Source organism: Crocodylus porosus, unplaced genomic scaffold, assembly GCF_001723895.1.
Source record: "Crocodylus porosus isolate Cpor-Errol unplaced genomic scaffold, CroPor_comp1, whole genome shotgun sequence".
Taxonomy (NCBI): Eukaryota; Metazoa; Chordata; order Crocodylia; family Crocodylidae; genus Crocodylus; species Crocodylus porosus.
The window spans coordinates 104,949,106-104,972,834 of NW_017728918.1; the positions used below are offsets into that span (position 1 = coordinate 104,949,106).

The following is a 23,729-nucleotide window of genomic DNA, read 5'->3' on the forward strand; positions in this document are numbered from 1 at the left end:
GTCACTGTTCCCCCGAGCACCGCCAGGAGTGACCAGGAATAATGGTCACAAGCTGGCAGAGGGTAGGTTTAGGTTAGATATCAGGAGGTGCCCCTTCACAGTCAGGGCGGCTAGGGTCTGGAACCAACTTCCAAGAGAAGTGGTGCAGGCTCCTACCCTGGGGGTGTTTAAGAGGAGGTTAGATGAACATCTTGCTGGAGTCATTTGACCCCAGTACTCTTTCCTGCCATGGCAGGGGGTCGGACTAGATGATCTGCTCAGGTCCCTTCCGACCCTAGAAACTATGAAACTATTATCATTTTCAATCCTAAGATTGGCATGTTTCTTACTGAAATATGTTTAAATGGCTTTGCGGTGTCCAGTGATCTGAAGGCATTTGATGTTGTACTGTCTTCAGACTGATTTGAGTTGCTTTCAATGTTTCAGTGCAACCTTGATGGACATTATTGATGTCACTAAACGATGGTGATTCTAGTAGTCATTGGCTTCTCTCATAACACACATGATATGAACATCTTTTAAATCAAGTGCTGTTACAATGACATAGTTGAGGAGGTGCCATTTGTTTCAAGTGGGGGTGTTACCATGTTGTTTTGTACCTGTCACGTTGTCTGAAGACAGTATTAGTAATGATAAGGAATTCTTTGCACATTTACTGAGTAAAAGAAACCTGTTGGAAGAGGCTTTGCCCACTCCTTCCTTCCTAATGATGCCTCTCTATATGTTAATGTTCCAGCCAACTCTTGCACTGAAGTCTGCAAGGAGGATAATGTTGTCCTCTTTCAGGATAAGTCAGGATTTCATCAAGGTCAGCACAAAATTGTTCTTTCTGTTCTTCCTTGGCACCGAATGTGGGGGCATATGCACTAGTGATGGTAGCAAACAAACTGTTGGTCAGTTAGAGGCAGATAATCATGAGGCACTCGTTAATGTCAATAAGGAATTTGGGCATTTGACTAGCAATCCAGCTCTTGATGGCAAAACCAATGACATCTATTCACCTGTCATTTGCAGGTTTCCCTTTCCAGAAAAACATATCGCCATACCACTCCTCCCTTGATAGGCTTCATCTGTATATCTGATCTTGATGAAAGCAGCAATATCAATGTTATTTCCAGAGATCCTGGTTTTCTCTGATAAAAAAAATCCCCAATTTTTGCATCTAGATAGGTATATAGTGGTGGTTCATTTTATAGTGGTGGAAAAATGTGGATTTTTGGGTTACTTGTTTAAATGCAAAAATTTGGGATCTTTATATATATACACATACACACACACATCTTTTTTTAATCAAAAAATGGGGATATCTGTATATTAGTGGTGGGCCATTTTAATCATGGAAATATGTGGATTTTGGGTTACTTTTTTAATGAAAAAATTGGGGATTTTTTTTACAACAGAAAACCAGGATCCCTGGTTATATCATGAGAATTCTCAGGTGATGGTAGTTGTTCTACATTTGGGTCTGTCACTGTTTTGGTTATCTAGTAGGGTTTGTACATTTCAGGATGCAAAGGACAGTTTTGTGCTTTGACTACTATTTGAGTGATTCCCCTGGAAGTAGCTTTCCAGTCAGGTAGGACGGCCTATGTTTGGGGTACCTTTCCTAGCCCTCTCCCCATGTGGAGTAAGCAGAGAGGATCCTAAAGGAACAGCTTGGTCACAATCACAGCTGCCGAATCACCCTCCTGTCCCATTCTAAGGGTGAAGTGACCATTGTGGAACTGCTGCCTACATGTGGATCCATGACTAGGGACCCCCAGCAATCACTTCATTTGTCCCCATTGCCACTCACCAATTGCTGTAGGACTTTGGGATTTGGTATTGGTTATTGTGGTAGATGTTGGATTCAGTGGGAGAAGTCTGCACATGACTTGTTTTATGTGAGGAGGCTGTTGCGCATCAGCAACCACATGGATCTTGCCAGAGGAGAAACCTGTGTGCAGTGGCAAGGAGATCCAAGACAACTGCAACCTTCATAGCCATTGAGAAGGATGTCTTCTGCATCGGCCTGCTCCACTGTTGAGGGTTTTGTGTTGTGTTGGATTGTTCTTCACCTGATACCTCACCTCTGACCTTACCCCCATGAGTTACTCTACCAGGAATACAAGACTCCCAATAGCGTTGCTCTTAGGGTCATTGGCAAGCAAGCCCCTCCACCCCATCAAGGTGGCAGTCCATGGAAAGGTAAAAGTATTGTTAAAAGTATTATTAATGTCTCAAAGCCAAGCAATCCAAAGTTAAATGCTGAAATTCAGGTTGTCTGTGCAAACTTAGTTTGGCCTGCTATATTGTAATATAATCTACATTTCAGTTGCATAATCACATACTTTTTCCCTATAAAACCCCTCCCACATGAGTCCCTCCATAGAGTGGAATATACCAATTTAATGAGCAGCTATTCAATATTCTGTTTTCTCATTCTTCTCATTCTCTTCATTGTGCCTTACATACTCTACATTATTAGAAGACAATTATTAATTTCCACATGTGCCCATCCCAACATTAAATCTTTTGAACAAGCATCTGAACAAGCTTCAAAAACATGAATGACTGTTCCCAACAACTCAGTTGGATAACTGAGGTACAGAGTGATTAGGTTAAAAACAGTTCCTAATTCTGGAGTGTCCATTTTCATACCTCCAGGACTTACTTTTCAGACAACATTGCTTTCAATTTTATGTTCAAAACCCACCTCCCATTGACTTCAGCTATGAGCATTCAGCACTTTCCCAAATCAGACCCTAGAGTTTCTAACAAGGTAGCCATAAAATGAGGAACCTGCAAAAAGGGACCTTGTGTGAAAAGTGTGATTTAAGTCTAGTATCACATAGGAACTCTAGCAGAGGCAAGGACAGAATCCAGTTATGACCGTAATTCAACTACCTGGATTCTGGGACCATCCTTTTGCTTGTTGTAATCCTCTACCTCATTTATTGCTCACCTCATAGTTTCAACAACCAATTAAAAAGGTATTCTAAAGACAGCAATATCCTTTCCTGATCCTTCCAAAGCAGGTCTATCCTCGTCACTGAAAGAGGAAGGGGTCTGTTTCAGAGATTAGAAGAAAGATGAAAGTAATATGGTTATTATGTACACCTTTCACCTGTGCAAGTCTAATATTTTCCAAATTAAAAGTATATTGGGATGCCAGATACCCCCCTGAGATACTGCATCTCCTTTGTAAAAGACAAATACATAACCCCTAAGACGAGTCTCAAAACAGCAGCAAGGGACTTGAGCAGGGTGAAATAGTCCACTTACAGTCCTAGTGAATAGAATAGAATCTGGCCCTATATAATCATGTAATTAAAGAATGTATCATCGTGCACATGAACACTGGATCTGCCTAGACAAACTTAATTTGGATATGTCCTAATTTCTGAATGCTTAACTTTGCAATTTTAGCAATATTCTTTAATGTAGTTTTGTGTGTGGACAACCTTCCTAGAAGGGGAAGAATGATTCTGTGTTTAAAACAAAGAATAGACTGCAGTGATTTGGCTTTTTTTTAATCCTGAGGTCTATTTGAGAAATGGAGCAGATTTTAACTTTCTTGTGTCACAGTTGTGTATTGTAGGTCTTTAATGTTTAATTGTTTCTGTTTTTTTAAATAAAGCAAACTGAAAAATGAAACATCCTATCATATTGTATGGACATGTGACAAGTCCATATGACATGGACTTGTATGGCCATGCTTCATTGGGGCTGGAATCTTTAGATCAACCACACAGATTTCTTGAGTTAACACAGGACCTGAAAGCTGCATTAACTTGTTAACCATTATGAGCACCAATATCTGAAAGGGAAGAAACCCACATTGCCAATGAATTTCAGACAGTCACTAACACCAGAGGAATACAAGACTGAGAACACATGAACTCCGGAGATAAATGTACTCTAGTAGGCATAGCATCTCCCATTCTCCCAAGCTTGAGCTCTTCTGACCCACCTTATCTGGTTAGTCCCATCCATTCTCAGTTCCCTCTCCCCCTGCACCCTTGTCTCCAGTCTTTTACTATGTCAGTCCTAGTCTTCTATTTACCAGCTCCTTGTCCAAACTGTCCCTCTTGCCCGCCTCCCAGGCTTTCAGTCACCTGTTCCTACTTCCATCTGCATTCCCTAAATTGACTCAATTTCCTCTATTTATTCCTATCTTCATACAGTGGATGTTATTATATGGTCTCATTCCTTTCCCTAAGCTATCACTAGATGAAGAGACTGGGGTCTCACCAAGAACTGCTCATAGGTTGTGATTTATTAAGTCCAAAAAAACATCAAGGCTTTCTATATCTTGGATCTAAGCAATATTACCTTTTTTTTCTTGCAGCATAGAGGCCAACTGATTCAAATTCATTTGGCCAGCACAGCAGAAGTTTGGATGGCCGGGGGAAGAAGGCTATGCTCTATTTTGTCAGGATGCAATTATTTTGTGCAAGCCATATTCTTCTTCAGAATTGTATTTGCCTGGAAACAACCACTTAGCAGACGAGCTGAACTGAAAGGCTAGGATCAGGAGTCAAAAGGAGGAGTCTATGAAAGAATCATGTGCTTCCCCATTCCCAATGACCTAAATGCTCTTGAATAGTTCTGTGTCCTGCAGGACAGTGAACAAGTTAACCAAATAGTATGAGATTTTCTGAGAAGATCCTTTATGAGAATCACTAGTCACTGGTAAGCAGCTTCACATTCTGTATTCATAGCAAGTCTATTTCTATTTTTGATTCTGTGTATTTTTTAAAAGAACACAGCTGAGCTACACCCAGTATTAAAAATAAAAATCATACCCCTGACTTGTGATATCTTATTATCAAATCTGAAAGAATTAGATTTGCTTTTGAGCTTTAATGCCAGCTGCTTAATTTTTCCATTCAGCTTGAACTGACTTATTTTATTTATTTAGGTTTATCCCTGACAGTGACATTCTGTTTGACTTCCATTTCTAGTAGGAAATGTTTAAAAAGTTGAAAATCCCCTTTCACTGAATTCTAAAAATATCGTTAAAATATTCATATTAGCTAGTTTTTAAAAAGAATAAATCGTAACTGTGAAAATCTGTTTAAACTGTTTTCAATATGACAGCATCTATATCTGGTAAGACCCTCAAATAAGAGCTTTCTTTTTCCAGTAAAACTTTTGTACTTGTGTATATTTATAGCTACCTTTATATTTATCTTTGTTATCCTTTTGGCTTCAGAGTTTCTGGTTTTATTTTCTTAGAGGTTTCATTAAAGATTGAACAATTGGATTCTCCTTTTTACACCTGAAAAGTTTTGTTGCAGAATAATTTTCCTATGCTTTATATTTTTTATTCAGAGGTCTACTTGTAGCTAAAATGGAAATTAGTAAAATTTAAGTTATATTCCGGTTAACTGATCCATTAGTTGAATTTTTACTTAGCTGATGATGCACTGGGTGAGTATAACTCATGAAATTCTACTCAACAATAACCCAAGACTAGCAGATGTTCGATGCTGGAGGAGGAGGAAGAGAAGGGTTCCTCCCACGATTTAGCGCCAATATCTGATTGGATAGGGCACCTGCCCAGAAAACACAATATCCAGCTTCTATGTCCTTCTCACCCAGAGAAGGGTGAATTTACATCCCTCCTCTAGCATTATGCTCTAGCCCAGTGGTCTCCAAAGTGGGGTGCGTGCACCCCAGGGGGTATCCAAGACAATCCATTGGGGTGCAGGAAGAAAATATTAGAACTTCTATTTCTATTTATTTTTTATCTAAAAAAATAAGAAAGAAATTAAGCTTTACTAATATTTAATATATGGATTGACATGGGCACCCTCACTCGGTCCATATGTCAGACGTGTCACATACGGTATGCGAGCAGTACATGTATATAATTTATAAATAAATAAATATACATATACTGGGGATGCGTGCTCAAAAATTTTTTACTGATAGGGGTGCACGATCAAAAAAGTTTGGAGACCACTGCTCTAGCCATCAGGTCACAGGTTAAGCACTCCCCAACTCCTTCTCCAGCCCTACTTTTGAAGCTTCCCCACTGCACTGCCAGGAGGAAAAGAATATGTCAAAGCAGTAATTTTCAAACTGTGCCTTGTGGAGCCCCGAAGTTCCATGGTAGGTCATCTGGGCTTCCACAAAGAGACTGGGAGTAAAGGGAGAGCAGGATGAGAGACGGTACACTGCCATTGCTGGGCTGAGTCACCTGGCTCCACATCATCATCTACACATGCTCCTGGAATAGCAGCAATTGAGCCAGGGAAGAGCAGTTTACACCAGGCGGCAGTGTTGGGTGGCCTTGGGGCTGGCTGCCAGGGGCAACAGGTTCCTGAAAGTGCGGAGCCATGTGGCTAGGCAGCAGGCTAGAGTCTACACATGCCCTGCTGCCTGGGTTGACCGGTGGCACTTTGTGCCAGTGGTCAGTGTCTAGATGTGTGTTTAATTGCATCTAATTACTCCTCCATAAGATAGTACTGTACCTGAAGGTATTCTTTTACAGTGGTGTTAATTAGTTTACTGCAGCATAATAGCGTTGCATGTGTAGATGGTGATGCTTTACTCCAAAGCTATTTAATCTACTCCGCAGGAAAGCACACGTATAGATGTGGCCAGTGTGAGTTAATGTCCTTGGCTTTCAATTTAGTTCCATTGACTTTAATAGGAGTTTCTCATTCACTGAGATATGCTTGAATATTTACCCTAAATTGCTTTTTTACTATCTGATTTTTTTAATTTACCCTCCCACCCACCTTGACAGTGTGCATGACCACTAAAGTGCTGCCAATTTACACAAATTTATAGTGAACAGAACAACAAGCTTATCCCAGCAATTTGCTTAGGAACAGAAAGCATTTCATTTTTATAGAATTTGCCCTTATTTTAGAAAATCAGCACAAGTGATTTTCCTCAATGCTTCTAATACATTACAGTTATTTTTATGCTAATTATAAGGATTTATGGCATTATCGGGTCCTATCTACTAACAGTAGAGATGTTCATTTGTAATGATAACCACTCTAGGCCATGTCAGAGAAAACTCTACTACACACATTGGCACTTCTGTTGGTGACTGCAGTATTGCATTTTATTTTAAGCAGAGATTTCAAAGACTGAAGTGAAGCTACTCTCTCAAACTGTGCTCAAGAAGTAATTGAGGCTTATTTAAGGTTGCCTTCTGAGTCAGACTCAAAATGTTGAAAATGGGCATTGCCAAAATTGGTGGTTTTTAACTGGGGGTACGTGTACCCCTAAGGGTACTTAAAAAGGTCCTAGGGAGTATGCAGACCTAATGTGGCCAGTAAATGCCACATGCACTCACACAAATGCAGTGCAGCATGCAGGCGGCCAGGAGAGCAGCTGGGTCTGGTTGGTAAGTGTGTTGTGAGGGAAGGTGCCGGGAGGGGGTGAAATGAAGGACCCAGTGGTAGGGGAGAGAAAGGAGCTGGGGCAGACCCAGCCAAGGCAGGGTGCCAGAATATGCTGTGCGGGGGATGGCTTCTGCCGCTGCATGCACCCTGAGAGGGTACGGGGGCATATGCCGCTGGATCTGTGAGAGGTAGGGTGGTCTGCCACTGCAGGATGTATCTGGGGCTACAACGGGCTCTTCCTGGTGGCCCACCATAAGCATCCCAGCCCTCAGCTGCATCCCGCCCTGCCCTGCACACAGATCTGGGGGCACATACCCTGCATGTCCTCTTGGGGGTGTGCACAGTGGTGGGAACCAGGGCAGAGCGTGGGACGGAGCTGCGAGCAGCTAATCTGGGGGAAGGGGGGTGATGGCTCCCACCACTGCTTGCACCCGAGGAGGGCAGGGGGGGCATGTGCACAGGGCAGGGCAGGCTGCTTCTGTGGGCTAGATCTGTGCCAGAGTCATCCTGGTGGGGATTGGGCCAGGCTGCCCTCAGGGCAGATGGCAGTGTCACTGGGAGGGGACAATGGGGGGGCTTCAGCCATACTAGAATTTACTGTAGCCCCTCCAACCCCACCTTCTAGCGCTGCTGCTGCCTGCCCCAAGTGCAGCATGGCCAAGCCCCCACCAGGAACAGCCCAGCACCAGCCCCAGCCCGCAGTGGCAGCCTGCCCTCCCCTATGCAGATCTGGGGGCACACATCCCTGTGCCCTTCTGGGGGTATGCGTAGCTGCAGAAGCTGCCTCCCACGCAGCTCAGTCCTGTGCCATACCCCAGCTGGGTAGCCCCTGCCCCTGTCCCACTCCCTCCCCCATCACTGGGCCAGCCTGCCTTCACTCCGCGTGCAGATCCAGGGGCACATGCCCCCATGTTCTCCTGGAGTGTCTGCACCAGCGGGAGCTGCCACCATCTCCAAGGTCTCCTGCATGAGCTGCTTGCGCTCTGCCCTGGCTTTACAGCTCTAGCCCAGCCCCACTCCCTCCCTCACTGCAGGGGCATCAATTTGCCCTCCACCTCCCCGCCCCTTAAAAACAAGAAAAATATAAAGGGGTACAACAAGTATAGCATAAAAAAGGCAAACAGATCTGTACAAATCTGTCTGTTCCAGTAAGCATATGGTTGGCAATGGATCAGTATTCACACTGTGCCAACCATCAGTACTTGGTCCACACCAGGGAAACTAATGATCCTCCTAGTGAACCAAATTCTACAAACTTTTCAAGGAATCCTGGTGTCATTGCCACTGACCACCCCCAAACATATGCCAATGTATTATAAACACTGTATTATAACAAGTAACACATGCAATAATGTTACATAGATTTTCATTTTAATTTTCAGATACCCATAACTTGCTAAAATACTTAATTTTAAAGCTGAAGTGTTCCCAGCTTAGCCGCTGCCAAAATTGATTTCTTTTTATCTTTGAGGAGCAGAGGAGGAATAAAACACGCTCTTTTCATTATAAAATTTTTTTTGCCATATGAAAAAGTAACCTAGAACACACCACTGTAGTCAGTACGGCTGAAGTTTCAGAGCAGAAAAACTGGCATGGAAATATTCATCTGCGGATCGTGGCCACTTTGGGGAAAATTCATTCTGTTTTGACTGAATTATGAACATTTGTAGGTTAGCTTCTGAGAACATGTGACATAAATTTCTTCAGGGTCTATCTAAACAAGAACATAATGTTTATGTAGGTCATATTAGTTTGAGGCCCAACCTCCATGGTACAGTCAGTTGCTGCCTATTTTGATGTACTGAATCTGCATTGCTACCATTTGACAGGATCTGGCTTTTAGCATTGCAGGGGCCTGAACTGTGTAGTGTAGAATGACAACTAGCATTTAATTAAGGACACCTGCAGACTTTAAAAGGCGAACAGGAGAGAAAGTAGAGTTCCAAGTGCATCTATTAGATCTAGTTCAAGTTTTGACTAAACACTGAACTTGTCTATGAATACATATGCACATATGGGCCTTTTTCAGTGTTCACTAGAGCTAAGCTGGTATGTTGGAATAATGTACATAGTATTAGGCAATATTACATTTTATTTTAAGAAACAATATGAGATCTTAATTTGACTCAGACTTAACTCTTATTATTGTACACAGCAGCTTTTAGTCAAGCCATGTGCCTTTTCAGGGGGGTTTCCTATGCAAATGTAGATCATGATATTTAGAACTGAAGTTCCATTTTTCTACAGCTTGGCACTATACCAAAACAGCAAAAAAGTCTATTCTATGACTGACTGTAAACTCCCAAATTTCAGAGATCCATATTACAGACCTCGTGTTATATGGATTTTTAGTATAAACACATTTATATAGACACTCTTCATTTTGGGGAAATGTATATAAGAAATGCAATTTTATTATAGTGTCATCCTGACATTTTAGATGTGGGTCAGTTTATTTTTATGGGAGCTTATCTAACTCAGTTATTTGTTCCAGGCTGAAACGTTGCTTAAAGTCTATAGAGGAGAGCAAACCTTTTCCTGTAACTTGGAACAAAAAAAGATAGAACATTTTTATGTATTTGAAACCACTATAATTTTAAACTATTCTTCCTCACTCAGACACATTTAGTACACACTACTTCTTCCTTGGATCAATGTTGGAGCAACCTCGTTTTTATACTGATGAAGGCTGAAGTCTCAAGGGTGGGAACAAAACATTGCCCCTATGGAGAGACTGATTTGTGTCAATGGTTACTGGGTGCATTTACACGAGACGCTTAACTGCACAGTAGCCTAGGTTAGCCTAGTGCAGTTACTACGTAGTCACACACATGTAGACATGACCTGGGAGCAAGTTTGCCCCAGGTTCAGCCCTGCCACTAGGGGGCCAGCTTGAGGTTAGCCCCAGGCCTGGGACCCTCTCCTGCCCCAAGGCTGGGCTGCCTCTATGGAAGCCCCTGCCTCAAGCTCTTAAAAGCCTGCAGGTATTTTGAGGCCTGGGGCACACCAGCAGGCAGCCAGAGGCCACTCCAGGCCCTGTGCTCCCCTGTGTGGGCCACAGGCTAGCCTCACCAGCTTGCCTGCACTTCAGCATCACTGCCTGACACCACAGTGCTGCATGGCTGCCAGGCCCATGCTATCCAGGCCTTCAGGATGCTGCAGCCTCCTGACAGGCCTTGCAGCTCGCAGGCCCAGATGCAGGGAGCTTCTGGCCAGCAAGGCCAGTTCCACCTGCCTGCAGCCCAACCCCCGCAGCCTACCTGGAGCCTACAGGTGCTGTAGGCATTGCCTGTGTCATGCCCCTGCACTGTGCAGGCACCTGCCCAGGCCCAGAAGCACAGGGACAGCTGTGCGGAGGCCCAGAGAGCTGGCGTGGGATCCCTGATGGCGTCCTCTTTGCTGACATCCATGGTGATGGCCATGCCCACCATCCAGAGCCCCAACTAGTCCCAGGAGGAGACTGGTGACCTCATGGTGCTGTGAGGCGAGGCAGAGGTGCAGCACCAGTTCAAGTGGGGTGGGCGCGCCAATGCCCATGTCTATGAGGGGCTGTTAGACTGGATGCGGAACAGCAGGCACAACCAGTTGGTGTGGCAGTGCTGCATAAAGGTCAAGGCCTTGCAGGCACAGTGGATCAGCATGACTGACCACAATCATCAGTCCGGGAGTGCCTGCAAGTCAATGCCCTTTATGCGGCAAGTGATGGAGATCCTCGTGTCCCAGGACCCAGCCCACAGCCATGTTATGTACAGCAGCATGGGCAGCCTGCCCAAGTTCCTTCCCCATCCTGGTACCCATGGTAACTCATCACTGTGGGAGAACCCCTTGGGTGTTCAGCATGCTGTCATGCTGAGCTCCCTAGCTGCAGTCTCCATCAGAAGCTTGGGGATCCTGGGCCAGCACCTATCTTGACAGCTCTGCAGCTCTAGACTCAGCCATGAGGCATGGGCAACTATGATACTGCTGGCTGACAGCAGTGCCAGCTCCTTGCACACCACACACCTGCCCCTGTCACCTGTTCCTGCCCCTGCCTCCCCTCCCTGCCTGGCCCAGCAGCACTTCTCTGATCCCAGGTACCCTCCCACAACACACAGGGATGCAGGAGACAGTGAAAAACTTGACTGAGCAGCCTGTGCCCCTGCAGCTATGTGGGCCTCCCACAGACCAAGGAATGCGCCAATGCTAGTGGGAGGCAGACACATGTAGCTCAGCCACAGGTAGCCCTCTAGGAAGTGGCAGAGGTTGTGGGACAGTCCAGGTTTGCCTCGTGCACTGTCAAAGCTCAGGGTCCCATGCCATATATGCAGGTGCTACAGGGCACCATAGGGATCAGCAGCAGGAGGGTGTAGTGGGTCAGGTACCCCTTGGTCCACATAAACAGCTCCTCATGCAAAGCTTGGGACACACACAACAGAGGCATGCTTGGGGTACAGCACCAATGCAGGGGTGGGGGCTGGCTCTGGGGTGCCTCCCTGGAAAGGCCCCTGGCAGGAAGGGCAGGGGCACAGGCAGCTCCTCATCTCAGTCTTCTGGGAGTCTGTGGACCCCAAGCCTGGGCTCCATAGGCTGGACTGCAGGAGCAGAATGGGGAATACTGCCAGGATCTTGGCCTGTCCCACTCTGGGAAGAGCGCAGGGGTGGCTACAGTGGGGACTGCAGGAGGTGGTGGTTGGCTAGGGCCTCTTGCACCCAGTGTTCTGGTCCCCACTTGCAAGTGTGCTGTTTGCCTGGGGCCTCAGTGGAGGGTGGGGAGGAACACCGCTGTCACTGCCACTGCAGGTGGTGCTCCTACTGCTAGGCAGCCTCTGCTCACCATGCCTTCTCCACCCAGGCCTCACGGAAGAGCTCCCCCCAGGTCTTGTGTATATAATGCAGCACACAGGCTGTGATGATGACCTGGCGAGGTTGTCCTTAGTGAACTCGAGGTGTGTGGTGGGGGTGTGCCAGCATCCCTTCAGATGGCCAAAGGCATACTCTACTTGGATGTGGGTCCAGCCCAGGCAGCAGTTAAAGTGGGCCTGGCAGGGGTCCAGCTGGCTGCTGTAGGGCCGCAAGAACCAGGGCAGGAGTGGGTAGGCAGGGTCCCCGATAATGAGGGGCAGGACCACCATGGCACCCAGCTGCAGGTCCAGCATTCCTGGTGTGAAGCACCTACACTCTGCCAGGCCTGGGAGGGTGGAATTTTGGAAAACATGGGCATGGCTGGAGTGCCCTATACACCTCCAGGATGGCCTCCCAGTGGCAGCCTTGCCTACCCAATGATGTGACTCATGTAGAGGAGGCTGGTGGACATGGCCAGCTTGAGCAGGGCGAGGGTATCTGTGGAGAAAGGCAGCCACATGGCAGTGCCCTGCCATTCCAGGTGTGGCTGGAACTGCTCATGGAGGTCCCAGAAGGTGGTCTGGATTATCTGGAACACCTTCAACCACTGCTTATCATCTCAGATGTTCTGGATGATGTACAGCCACTAGTCCTAGATGGCCTGGCAGGCCCAGAAGTGGTGGACCAGGGGGCCCAGGGGGATGAGGGCACCTTTGGAGGTAGCATCCAGGAGACCTTTGTCAGTGTCTCTGCAGGGGTTCAGGCAGCCAGATGGGGTCCAGGTGGCAGCTATGTGGCAGCAGTGACCCCGGGATGGCACAGTGGAGCCAGGCAGGTGTTCGCTGCATGTGGGGGAGCTGAGCGAGGCCAGATGGCCATGGGCCAGCTGGTGGTTGGTGCAGCAGGCCAGCAGGTTCAGCACACTGGCAACCAGGAGCCAAGGCCCTGTTTGTCACTGCCAGGGGCACAGCATGCAGCAGGTACGGTGCAGGAAAGCAGAGTTGGTGAGGAGACTGGTGCTGTGTACTGCCCCTGCACTGTGCATGCTGCTCCTGGGCAAGGAAGTGGCTAGCCAAGGAGCAGAGTATGGGGCTAGCTTTTCAAAAGGGCTGCTGACTGCTGGCAGCTGCAGCCAGAGCTTAGAGCTCCTCTTGGTGGTGGCAGGGGCCCATTTCAGGGCTTCAGGTAGTTTGGTGCTAAGAGCAGCAAATCTGTTCTCTAGAACCTGCATGTGTAGATGCCTGCCTGGGCGCGTTTATTCATGAGTAGTTTACTTGCAAGTAAACTGTTCTTGGACCAAATGGATGTGTAGACATGCCCACTGAATTGAATACTAAGGTCCCATCCTTAACACTATATTTATCCTTAACTCTAGTCACACAAGTTCATGAGACCAGCCTTGTCAGAAAAGTTAAGCACGTGAATGGTGCTCAGGAAGTTGAACTCCGCATCAAAATCTCAGATTACTTCTGCTTCTGGCCAGAACAGAAAAAGAAGGAAAGATGTTTTATGTAAAGGCCCTTGGTACCAATTGTGCACCAAAGATGCAAACCCTGATTGTGCATGTCTACACATGCTGCTATGGCACTGTTGTTACTGTGCTGTCATTTAATCCTTCCTTTTGGAAGTACTAAAAGTTGATGCAGTAACAGCTGGGACTGCACCATGCATTCTGCAAACATTTATTTTTAGGCACTACGTCGCTGTAGCAATGCACTATAATAGGGGAGCATGTCACTATGGCGACATAGCTATGGCATCATGGGTTTTGCCTGTGGAAGCTAGGTCACTGTAGTATGTTGCTATGGCAACATAGCATCACATGTAGACACACCCATTTATGTTTCCAAGGCACCTAAATCCCTGTCTATTCCCAGATCTTTTGCCAGTCTCCACCTACAGTACTTATGGGTTATCAGTTTAGATGGCTAAGCAAGGTTAAAAATGTGGTGATAGAGTAAAACAAAGTATATGTATGTAATCAAATTCCGTAATTATATTCTTTATTTTTATATTAAATAAAATCCTCATTTTCAATGTACTTGAAAGCTGCCACAGAATTTTTAGTTTGCAAAAGAACATAGCGCACGGCTAAGTCAGAAACCAGGAGTCTCTGATGCATAATTTTAGTAAAGTTTACTGCAAAGCATATGAAAATGAACTGTTTTTAACAAAAGGTATATTTTCAAGATTTCGGTACCTTTTGTACCTTTAGCATGTGTCAGTTCTTTTATCACTCGGTATTGAAATAAAACCATCTTTGTGATAAATTGTCAATGTAAAGTAACACAACATTACAGAACAGACTTTACATGCATATTGATACTTGTACGTCCCTATCCAGATTCCCATGGAAAATAGTAGTATCATAGCTCTATGGCTTCTTTGTTTTTGGAAGCCACAGAATGCATTTGCCCTGAGTACTGCTGCAAAGCAAATATTCTTAGACCATATTGGTGGATTACTTCTATCATATAGCTTACTAGTTCTTTATAGTATTCTGTTTTATACTATACTATTTATTAGATTGTGTGCAATGGATAAAATGTTGGTCAAATTACATCCTACTGTGGCAGGTCAGCTTGTGGCCTCCTTATCACTAAAGGTCCTGATTGAAAATTCCCATTACTTCACAGGTAGCCAAGATTACCCTCTCCCAAAATTTCTATCCACTTCCACTGCAGTAACAGGTACAGAGAAGCAGTGGCCACTATTTCAGCCCAAAGGATTTCCAGCATTTTCTGTACAAAGCCCGATTACTCAGGCTTGGTTGTAATGGGACATGACTTCCATCCATTGTCAATTGCCTGTGTATGAGAGGCAGGGGAAACCCCATTAGTGTCCTTTGTTTACTGCATGTGGAAGTAGTAGAATGCTATTTCTGTGTGTGCATGTGACATGACATCATTCGAAAAATGTTAACAAGAAAGGGAAGTGCTTCCCATTCTTCTTTATTGGTTTTGGGGTTTAATAGCTAATATAATATATTTTGTCTTTATGTTTTATTAAAATGATTTTCACAGTTCCTGTAGATATTCTATTTGTGATACCATTCTAAACTCTTTACCGAAGCAAGACCACCAGTAAATTTTTATTAAACTTTATCACAGTCACCTGAAATCTAGTTTCTTACCTATATTTTGAGAATACCCCTTAATCTTCTAAGAATACTCTCAGCCTCTTACTCTTTGCCATCTTGGATTGAAAGTTCCACTCTTAGACCAAACCCTGTGTAAACTATCCCATGTATACCAAATGTTCGTTTTTCTTTAGGTCTAACCCAATCCCAAGTACTTTCTTCCCTATCAGAGCACCCAGGGATATAGCAATCAATTGCTTTCTTAAAACAAAGTGGGCACATCCCAGCAAGTGCACGTGTGGTTTGCAGCACCACAGACCTGTCTGCAGTGCCACAAACGGTACATGCTGTACATGCAACTGTTTGCTGCACTGCTAATTTGCAGCACAGTGGGGTTTTTTGACATGGGAGAACCCAGTCTCAAAAAACCTGTGCCGGAAAAAAGCAGGGTAGAACGGGTGGTGGTAGCATGTCCCGCCCAAAACCAGAGCCTGGGCAGTCAGAGCTGCCGACCAGGCTCTGTGCACTCAGATTGCTGCTGTTGGAGCCACAGGAGCCCTCACACCCCCAGGTAAGGCTGCTGGGGACAGCCCAGCTGCTGGCCCCAGCCTCTCTGACCCCACCCTGGGTAATTTGCTGTCTGCTAGAGTGCGCATGTAGCGGCATTCCTTGGGGACAAATAGCATCAGTGCAACTATGTGCCACTGCTATTCTTTCCTGGGGAAACGCATGTACACACCCATCTGGAAATGACCAGTATATTTATTTACTACTTGGAAAAAAGCACTAGAAAAAGAAAGCATTTTAAAAAACAGGCTACATACTTATATACCCCCATCTTATCATACACCTCATGAACAAAGCAAATTAGTAGATTTTCCTCTAAAGTTACAAGTACAGAACAGAACCAACTTGCATGTTTCCAGTAAGTTATAATTTCTATGTGTGTGTGGGTTTCTCACACTGCCAGCTTGCTCTCATTGGAGAGCAACAAAGAGCCATTAAGGTTACTTGCTCTGCCATTGTCTGTTGACAACCCTTAAGCGTAAGGGCTCTATATCTAGGTCTAGCCATGAAGTCACCAAAGGTGAACTGTTTCTCGACCTCTTGTGGGCTAAGATAAAGACTGATACGGATTCAAATAGCATTGAGTAGTTGAGGTTGCACCCTGTCCAATGCACTGTGGACAGGACACCCTATGAGAGTCCTGTAATTAGCTTCTCACCTGCCGGCTTCCAGGATCTCAGTTACACGCCTACTTTATGGAAATGGGGGACTTCTCCCTAGCTTGCTCCTGTGGCCATTGGCTTAGGGCAAGTGAGATTCCGGGGAATGTGAACCCCAAGCCTCCAGGCTTGGGCCTGCATGTAGGATGCCCACCAATGGATTTGGGAATGTCAAAGCCCTGAGCTGAAAAGTTTGGGGTGGGTGATACTTTGCTGATAGCAGCGCCACATATGGTGTTTGAATAATTGAGTGTTGCTCAGTCAAGAGGATTCAGAACTGATTTGGCTAATTTGACCTGAAACACAAATTTTTTTTCCAAAAAAAATATAAATCTGTTTCCATTTGTGGTTCAGGAACACAATGCTAGTGACAGATTCACTACTTAAAGGTTGATAATATAAAGCACCTTCACATTTGTCATAACTGCTAATGGGAGTGTTTGCTAACACGGACTGAAGGCTAGAACCCTTATTACTGGTAATTTGGCTGCTCTTACCTGAGAACACTGTTACTGTGATGCCTCATGATGATACCTTTTCTTTCCTCATCCATTTCTCTAAGCCTGCCTCCCAATTCCTATACTTCAAACCCTGCAGTCATCCTGCTAAGTCTGATTCCAATCCCACCTACCCTTTCCCCCTTACTGTAGGATGACAACCCTTTCTTCTAACTCCTCTTCCAGATCATTACTTATTTAATTCTGCCTGGCTTTCTTATCTTCCCCTACTAGTTAAAGCTTTTGCCAATGATCTATGCTATGTAACCAGACTGCAGATTTCATTTTTCTTTTGGCCCATTATCCTACTCTGTTCTAGGTCCCTAATTTCTAGTGGCCATATTCCCACACTGCTGTTCCATTTTCTTAGTCATTGTCCTTGAGATCTGGCTCTATTTCTCTCAGAATGTACCTTTATATTCTTCTGTTCTGTGGTCCTTCCCCAGGTAACTTGCTAGATTATCCCTTCTATTTTAATTTGTTAGGGCCCATCAAGCTGGGGAGAGGTATTGCTCTTTGGAATGGGAATGACAAACTCTTCCATTGAGCCCATTGTTCTCTAGGCCTAATGTTTTATAGGTTGAGCTATGTGAAAGCCACCTCTCGGCAGGGTGGGAGAAGCTCTGACATGCATTAAAAAACTCCTGTTATTGGACCCAGAGGGACAGCCTTCCATCTTCATCTCCCTCTGTGCAAATATGAAGTTTATTTCCTACCTATGGGGATTTTTTACTATCTTGTAACATCTATACTTTTCCCAGAGCTTGATGAAGGGACTTTGATCCCGAAAGCTTGCAGAAAAGGACAGTTTTCTTGCAATTTCCCAGTTGGTCTAATAAAAGGTATCATTTTAGAACCAAGATTTCTAGTTTTTTGTATGTCATCTTATTGAAGGGATTTTCTAGGGTTCTGATTAGCTAGAGAGGCCAGCACTCAGTTCCTCTTTCCCTTGCTTAAAGTCAGGTGGAAGAGAGGAAGACACTTCACTGGTTGTGTCTACACGAGACACTGACTGTGCAGTAGCTCGTTACTACTGTGCAGTAGTGTTGTATGGCAGGAAGCATGATGTGACTTATTATGACTAATAATAAGCTACTGCACAGTCAGCATCACAAAAAAGCCATTTGGCGATGCTACTGCACAGTAACTCCAGTTACTGTGCAGTCATTTAGTACTTGTTTAAACATATATGTCCATGTCTCTAAGGACATAAAAATGGCAAAAGAGGCAACCAAGTCCCCATCTCTCAGGAATCTGATTGAGGTACTATTCCAGTCATAGCATCCATATCTACATGAGACACTGACCATGTAATGAGCTACTGTGCAGTCAGCATCTTCTGGCCAGTAAGGCGTCATGAAAAAGCCATGTTACTCCAGTTACTGTGCAGACATTTAGTACTTGTTTAGTACTTGTTTAAACTAACTGGAGCTACTGGAGTTAACTGGAGTTACTGCGCAGTAGCGGCAACAAACAACCTTTCCATGATGCCTCACTGGCCGCGTCTACACGAGACACAGACTGTGCAGTAGTTCAGTATGCAGTCAGCATCTCGTAGACGTGGACACTGTGACTGGAATAATACCTTAGTCAGATTCTTGAGACATGAGGCCTTTGTGTCTCCTTCCCCATTTTTATGTCTTTGGAGATACCTTCAGTCCAATGGTGCTTACAACAACCCTTATAGCTCATCTTAATTAATTACCCTGAACCCAGCAAATTCCAGCACCTCCTTCCAATGCTAGTGCTCCCCCGCTTCCCTATAGCTTCTACTTTTTATTCTGAATGAAGGGAATATGTTCTTATCTGCCCCAGGTCCAGGGGATCCTGGTGTCTATGACAGCAGTAAAAACAAGTGTGGTGGCAGCAGCACAATCCCATGAAAAACATAGCAGATACACTGTGGAGTTTTTGCTTTTTACTCGTTTGCTTGGTTACTTTTTTCCGAAGAACATAACAAGATTTGAGTTTTTGCTATGAAAGAATGGGGGCAATATTTTTTTTTGAGAAAATTAGGTATTTTGGAATGCTCCATTCTGCCCAGTACATGCTTTTGCTTCCCCATACCTTTGCCTGTTTCCCTTGCTCCAAGTCTTCTTTTGGTGGAGTGAAGATTGGCTCCTCTGGGTGGGTAAATGATTTTTGCTAGTGACTTTTACTTGGCACCTTTTGCCCTCAGCCTCCAGTTTTGAGAGTGGCCATGTGGGAAAATCACTGATGCTCACTGAGAGGAAACGCGGCAGGTTTGCGTGAAAACCAGATGTTAGAAGGCAAGTACACAGCGCTTTCTGAAAATCAGATCTGCTTTAAGGTGTCTTAAGTTAGGTGTACAAAAATTGAAGCACTTTAAATCCAATGTTACTTTTGAAAATTTAGGTTGCAGTTGTCTTTTTCAGTTTATCTTTAGATATCTGTCTAGCAGCCATAACATTATGACATAAATCCAATATATAGGCTGCATCCATAATACAGCTTCCTTCCTCTCACTATCTTGAATGGTATTTAACTTACATTTCAGGAGCTGCAAGTTGCATGTATATAAGTTCATACATAGACTCCTGAGGAAAATAATTGGTATCTGCATGCAATATGAACACAAACAGCTATTCAAATACTGTAAAAAAATATTCACAGGGAAACCAAATTTAGCTATTCTAAATACTGTCATTAAGAATACTGCCAAAATCACACTTAATGCCATGCTTACATTTGGGAAATAAGTGTTCAGAACTGTATTCCAAGTACAGATGGGATGTATGGGCTGTACAAGATGGTAATCAAACAAACACATATAAAAAGAACACGTAAATAAAGGTAAAATATTTTTACTAGCTACGTATTCTCAAGCCCTTATTTCATTAATTTAAGTTTGTTGAGTTGCCCAAATACATTTTGGGGAAAAAAATGGAACTGAGAAACTGTATTTATCTCCCATAGTCATTTTCCTTGATCAGATAGCTATCTATTAGAAACTACTGGTCCATGTGCTTTCTGTGATGCAATGCTTAGGACCAGGTTTAAATACTTGGTTTCAATTCTGTTGAAATTTTAATTCTATTGAAATCTTAAAAATTCCATCCTTTTGATTTTTTTCAACTTTTAAAAATTGGGGTTTCCTCTTTTAGTTTTTTGGTATGGATGCACTTTCATAACTTTTACTTAGTTAAATAGGACCTAGGTTTTGTGGATGTACTTTCACGACTTCTACTGACTTAAACTGGAGCTACATAAGCATTTGAAGTAGAATTTGGCCCTGAATGTAGTTCTTTCTCATAACAAAAATAATAATTGTCGTGATCATCATCATGTATATAGCTCCCTGATTACTAATGCTAATATTTTTTGGAAATATTTAAGGGTGAACCAACACATGTTTTAAAACCAGTCTAATTATATTTTGTACTAGCACTGGGTGGATGGGAGTGGATTACAATGTACCAAGAATTCTTAAATATTTTACCGATTTTTTCTGTTTTCGATCTTTGGAAGAAAAGAAACAGAATATTTCAAACATAAATAAAATGTGTACCTCATTGTATGTAGTCTTTACACAGCTTACTGAAAATTCAGCATTATATTCCGACATGCAAGCAAAGCCAGTAGTATAGAGAAATAAAGGACTGAGAAAAAGCTTAAATGCTGATTTAGATATTATAGGCAGATCTGTGTTAGGAGAATGAGATCTTCTGTAGAACTAAGCTAACGTAATGATACTAGAGAAAAATGTAGTTTTTAGCTATACTTCAGTGACAGTGGGAGATGATTTCAGAACACCCAGACCCAGAAATTTCAACTCATGGGTGTCCAGTATTTGTGGACATTTTATATTTCTAAATTTCCTCTATTTATACTTCAGTGTCTGAAAGTAAGAATATTTTCTCCTCGACTGCTTTTTAGTTCAGCTCTCTAATACACTTGTTATTCTTTATATATAATGATTATAGTAAGGCTAATATCGTTTTCTGTAATTAAGAATGAAAGAACTACCATTTACTGGGTCAGACCATAGGTTTATCTTCCCTAGTATCCTGTGTCACACAGTGGCAGAGTGGATGCTGAATTATTCTTCATTTAATGCACATTTACTGAAAGAACCTGCTGCCTGTAGAACATATTTCAGCTGAACAGCTTTAAGAAATGTTAACCAAGACCACATGTTTTTATGTGATACATGTAGGCCCCATCCTGCAAACACTTGAAATCAATTAAATTACTCAAGGTAGTAAAGTTAAACACATGCCTAAGTGTATGCAAGATGGACCCTTTCCAAGGCACTTAAGCAGGTGCATGTTTTAAAACATGTGAATAGTCCCAAACGATGGGCGTTCCTCAATAAATATCCTGCTGAATGGGAATCAAAATTGTCAGATCCCCCTCTCTCAGCCGAGACCCATCTTCCTATGGATGCGTATAGTGCCAAATGCAATTGAATCCTGTGCCTGGGCCACTGGAATACTTATTACAGACACTGGGTACTGTAACCAAGGGGTTTATGTGCCTGCTCCTTAAACAACCGTCCTTGACCTTTGTGTCAGAGTTTCCTTGTTAATGTATGTATGTCTGTATCTCAGGCATGTAGAATATTTATTCATGTTCATAATGAATTATAGTCATTTGGTTCTGATGCTGTAATTGTTCTCTATGTGAAAATACAAAGAAAATGAAAATGTTGAGGGTGAATCAATAACAGGGCCAGATAAAAAAAATACTGGGTGCAAATTCTGATGGATTATATATGGGTGTATACGAGCAAAATATAAAATCTTGAACTGAAAATATTGAAAGTTGAAATTTGGGCATATTACTTCAGCCTTAATGGGACACAGTCAACTTAAAAAGTCATTCTGGTGTAAAAAAAAATTCTATTTATTGTTAAGACTTTCGACTGAGATTTTTTTCCCTCCTTTTTCAATGGGTTTACATTCCAGGTTTCCGAGCTCTTAGTGTACAATCCGTTTCATTATCTTCTACAGAAGTGTTTTTCAACCTTTCATCTCCTCACACAGGCCTGGGATGTGGGGCCCATGAGGAGTGAGCACTTGTACCTCCTCAAACACTGTGACACCCTCACAAGGATCTCATAGCACCCCACGGTGCTATGGCACCCTGGTTGAGGATCACTGCTCTGTAAGTAGGCCGTATGCAACCCCCCAGAGCAAACCGCGTCTTCAAAGTGGGACTTCACATGGGTGCAGGACCCGCAGATGTCAGTGAAAGAATAGGAAACTTCATGTCAGCTTTTTTTTCTTTTTTTGGATGGGGGAAGGGTTTGTACATGGAGGAAAGGAGAAAAACATAATAGTAAAAGATAAGACACTGTAATTGTGAAGCCGTGAAAATTGGCAAGGGTGGCAGGTGCAATCATACTCAAAGCCGCTTTTAATTCATAAGCCGACTAGATCTCAACTGAAACATCTCCATGAGGAAACTTGGTGTTGCCTGAACAGCATTTTCCACACAATACCAACCCAGGAGGCCCTGCACTGGAGTCAGTCTCTTATCCAGGGGTGAAGCCTAACTGGCGGGCACAAAGGTCTACTTGCGCAGAGCAGTTTGCAAAATCAGCACTTTCATTATTGCCATGTACCTGGACCCTCTCTTCCCTAGCTACCAGATTTTTTGGGAGGAGTGGGGGTGGGGAGGAGGGACCTATTGTCTAGAAAATCTTTCTCCACTCTTGAAGAATGCGACTGATTAGTTAGGATCAGCCCAGGGCCCCCCTTCAGAAAGAAAAGTAATGTTGCAAAAAGCAAAAAACCCAAACAAAAGAAAAGGGGCTAAAAATAGGAGGAGGCTGCTGCATATTTCTCCTTATTATTCTCCCAACGTTGGCTTGAAATCAGGGGAGAGGATGCATGTAAGATGTAGCTGTTTGCGGCTGTATTTTTGGTAACAGGGATGATTGCTGCTGCTGCTGCCGCCGCTGCTGCTGCTTCCCAGCGGCTCCGGCGCAGCGGCAGCTCGAGCGAGGGGAGGAAGAATGAGACACCCCGGCGGCGGCGGCGGCGGCGGCGGCGGCAGCTTCCCCTTTCCCCAGCCCTGACTCCACGGGCGCATGCTCACTTGTGCCCGCAGCCCTGGACCATATTTGTCGGGACTACTCGAGAGCCGGAGAAAAAGAGAGAGAAATTTGGGGGGGGTAAGGCGCGGCGGGCCCTGCCCTCCCTGGGGAGCCGCGGGGGGCCGGGGCCGGGGCGGGGGGGGGCGGCTGCCAGGGCCGCGGCAGGGGGGCGGGGCCCCCGCGGGGGGGGGGGGGGGGGCCGGGGCCGGGGCGGGGGGGGGCGGCTGCCAGGGCCGCGGCAGGGGGGCGGGGCCCCCGCGGGGGGGGGGGGGGGGGCCGGGGCCGGGGCGGGCTGGGACCCCCCCGGCCCCCAGCGGGGCGCGGATGAAAGTTGAGAGAGAGCGAGCGCGCGAGGGGGGGAAAGGGAGACGCGCCCCCTGTCCCCGCCGAGCCGGGGGGCGCCTCTCCCCCGCCACCGCCGGCCGCGAGGAGGCAGCGCGAGGCGGGGGGAAAGTCGGCTCCCAAGTGGGTGCGGAGCGCGGGGGGGCCCTCGCCCCGCTCCCAAGTGCGGGAGTGGGAAAGAGGAACAAAAGAAAAGAGAGAGGTGCCTGGCGCTGCTGCCTGGCTCCCACCCTCCCCGAGCGCGGGGATGCGGGGGCATTTCTGCTCCCTTATTTTCCCCCCCGTGTTGGGGCCGGGGGTGGGGACACATCGTGCAGGCTTGCCCCGCCGAGCACCACTTGGCTGCGGCGGGTG

At 44.9% G+C, this 23,729-nt stretch overlaps 2 protein-coding genes across 4 annotated transcripts in view; one reads left to right on the forward strand and one right to left on the reverse strand.

The window, feature by feature from the left end:
• TMEM244 (transmembrane protein 244) overlaps positions 1-23,729 on the reverse strand; it is a 74,432-nt gene that overhangs the window by 49,304 nt on the left and 1,399 nt on the right. The gene's annotated exons all lie outside the window — the stretch shown is intronic.
• Positions 23,004-23,729, forward strand: part of L3MBTL3 (l(3)mbt-like 3 (Drosophila)) — a 162,120-nt gene continuing 161,394 nt past the window's right edge. The window contains exon 1 of one of the 2 annotated variants that reach the window (XM_019538023.1): positions 23,004-23,110. In XM_019538023.1, coding sequence (XP_019393568.1) covers positions 23,028-23,110 — 83 coding nt within the window. In that variant the 5' untranslated portion in view covers positions 23,004-23,027. The remainder of the gene's footprint in view (positions 23,111-23,729) is intronic. The other variant, XM_019538022.1, reaches the window with a different exon arrangement.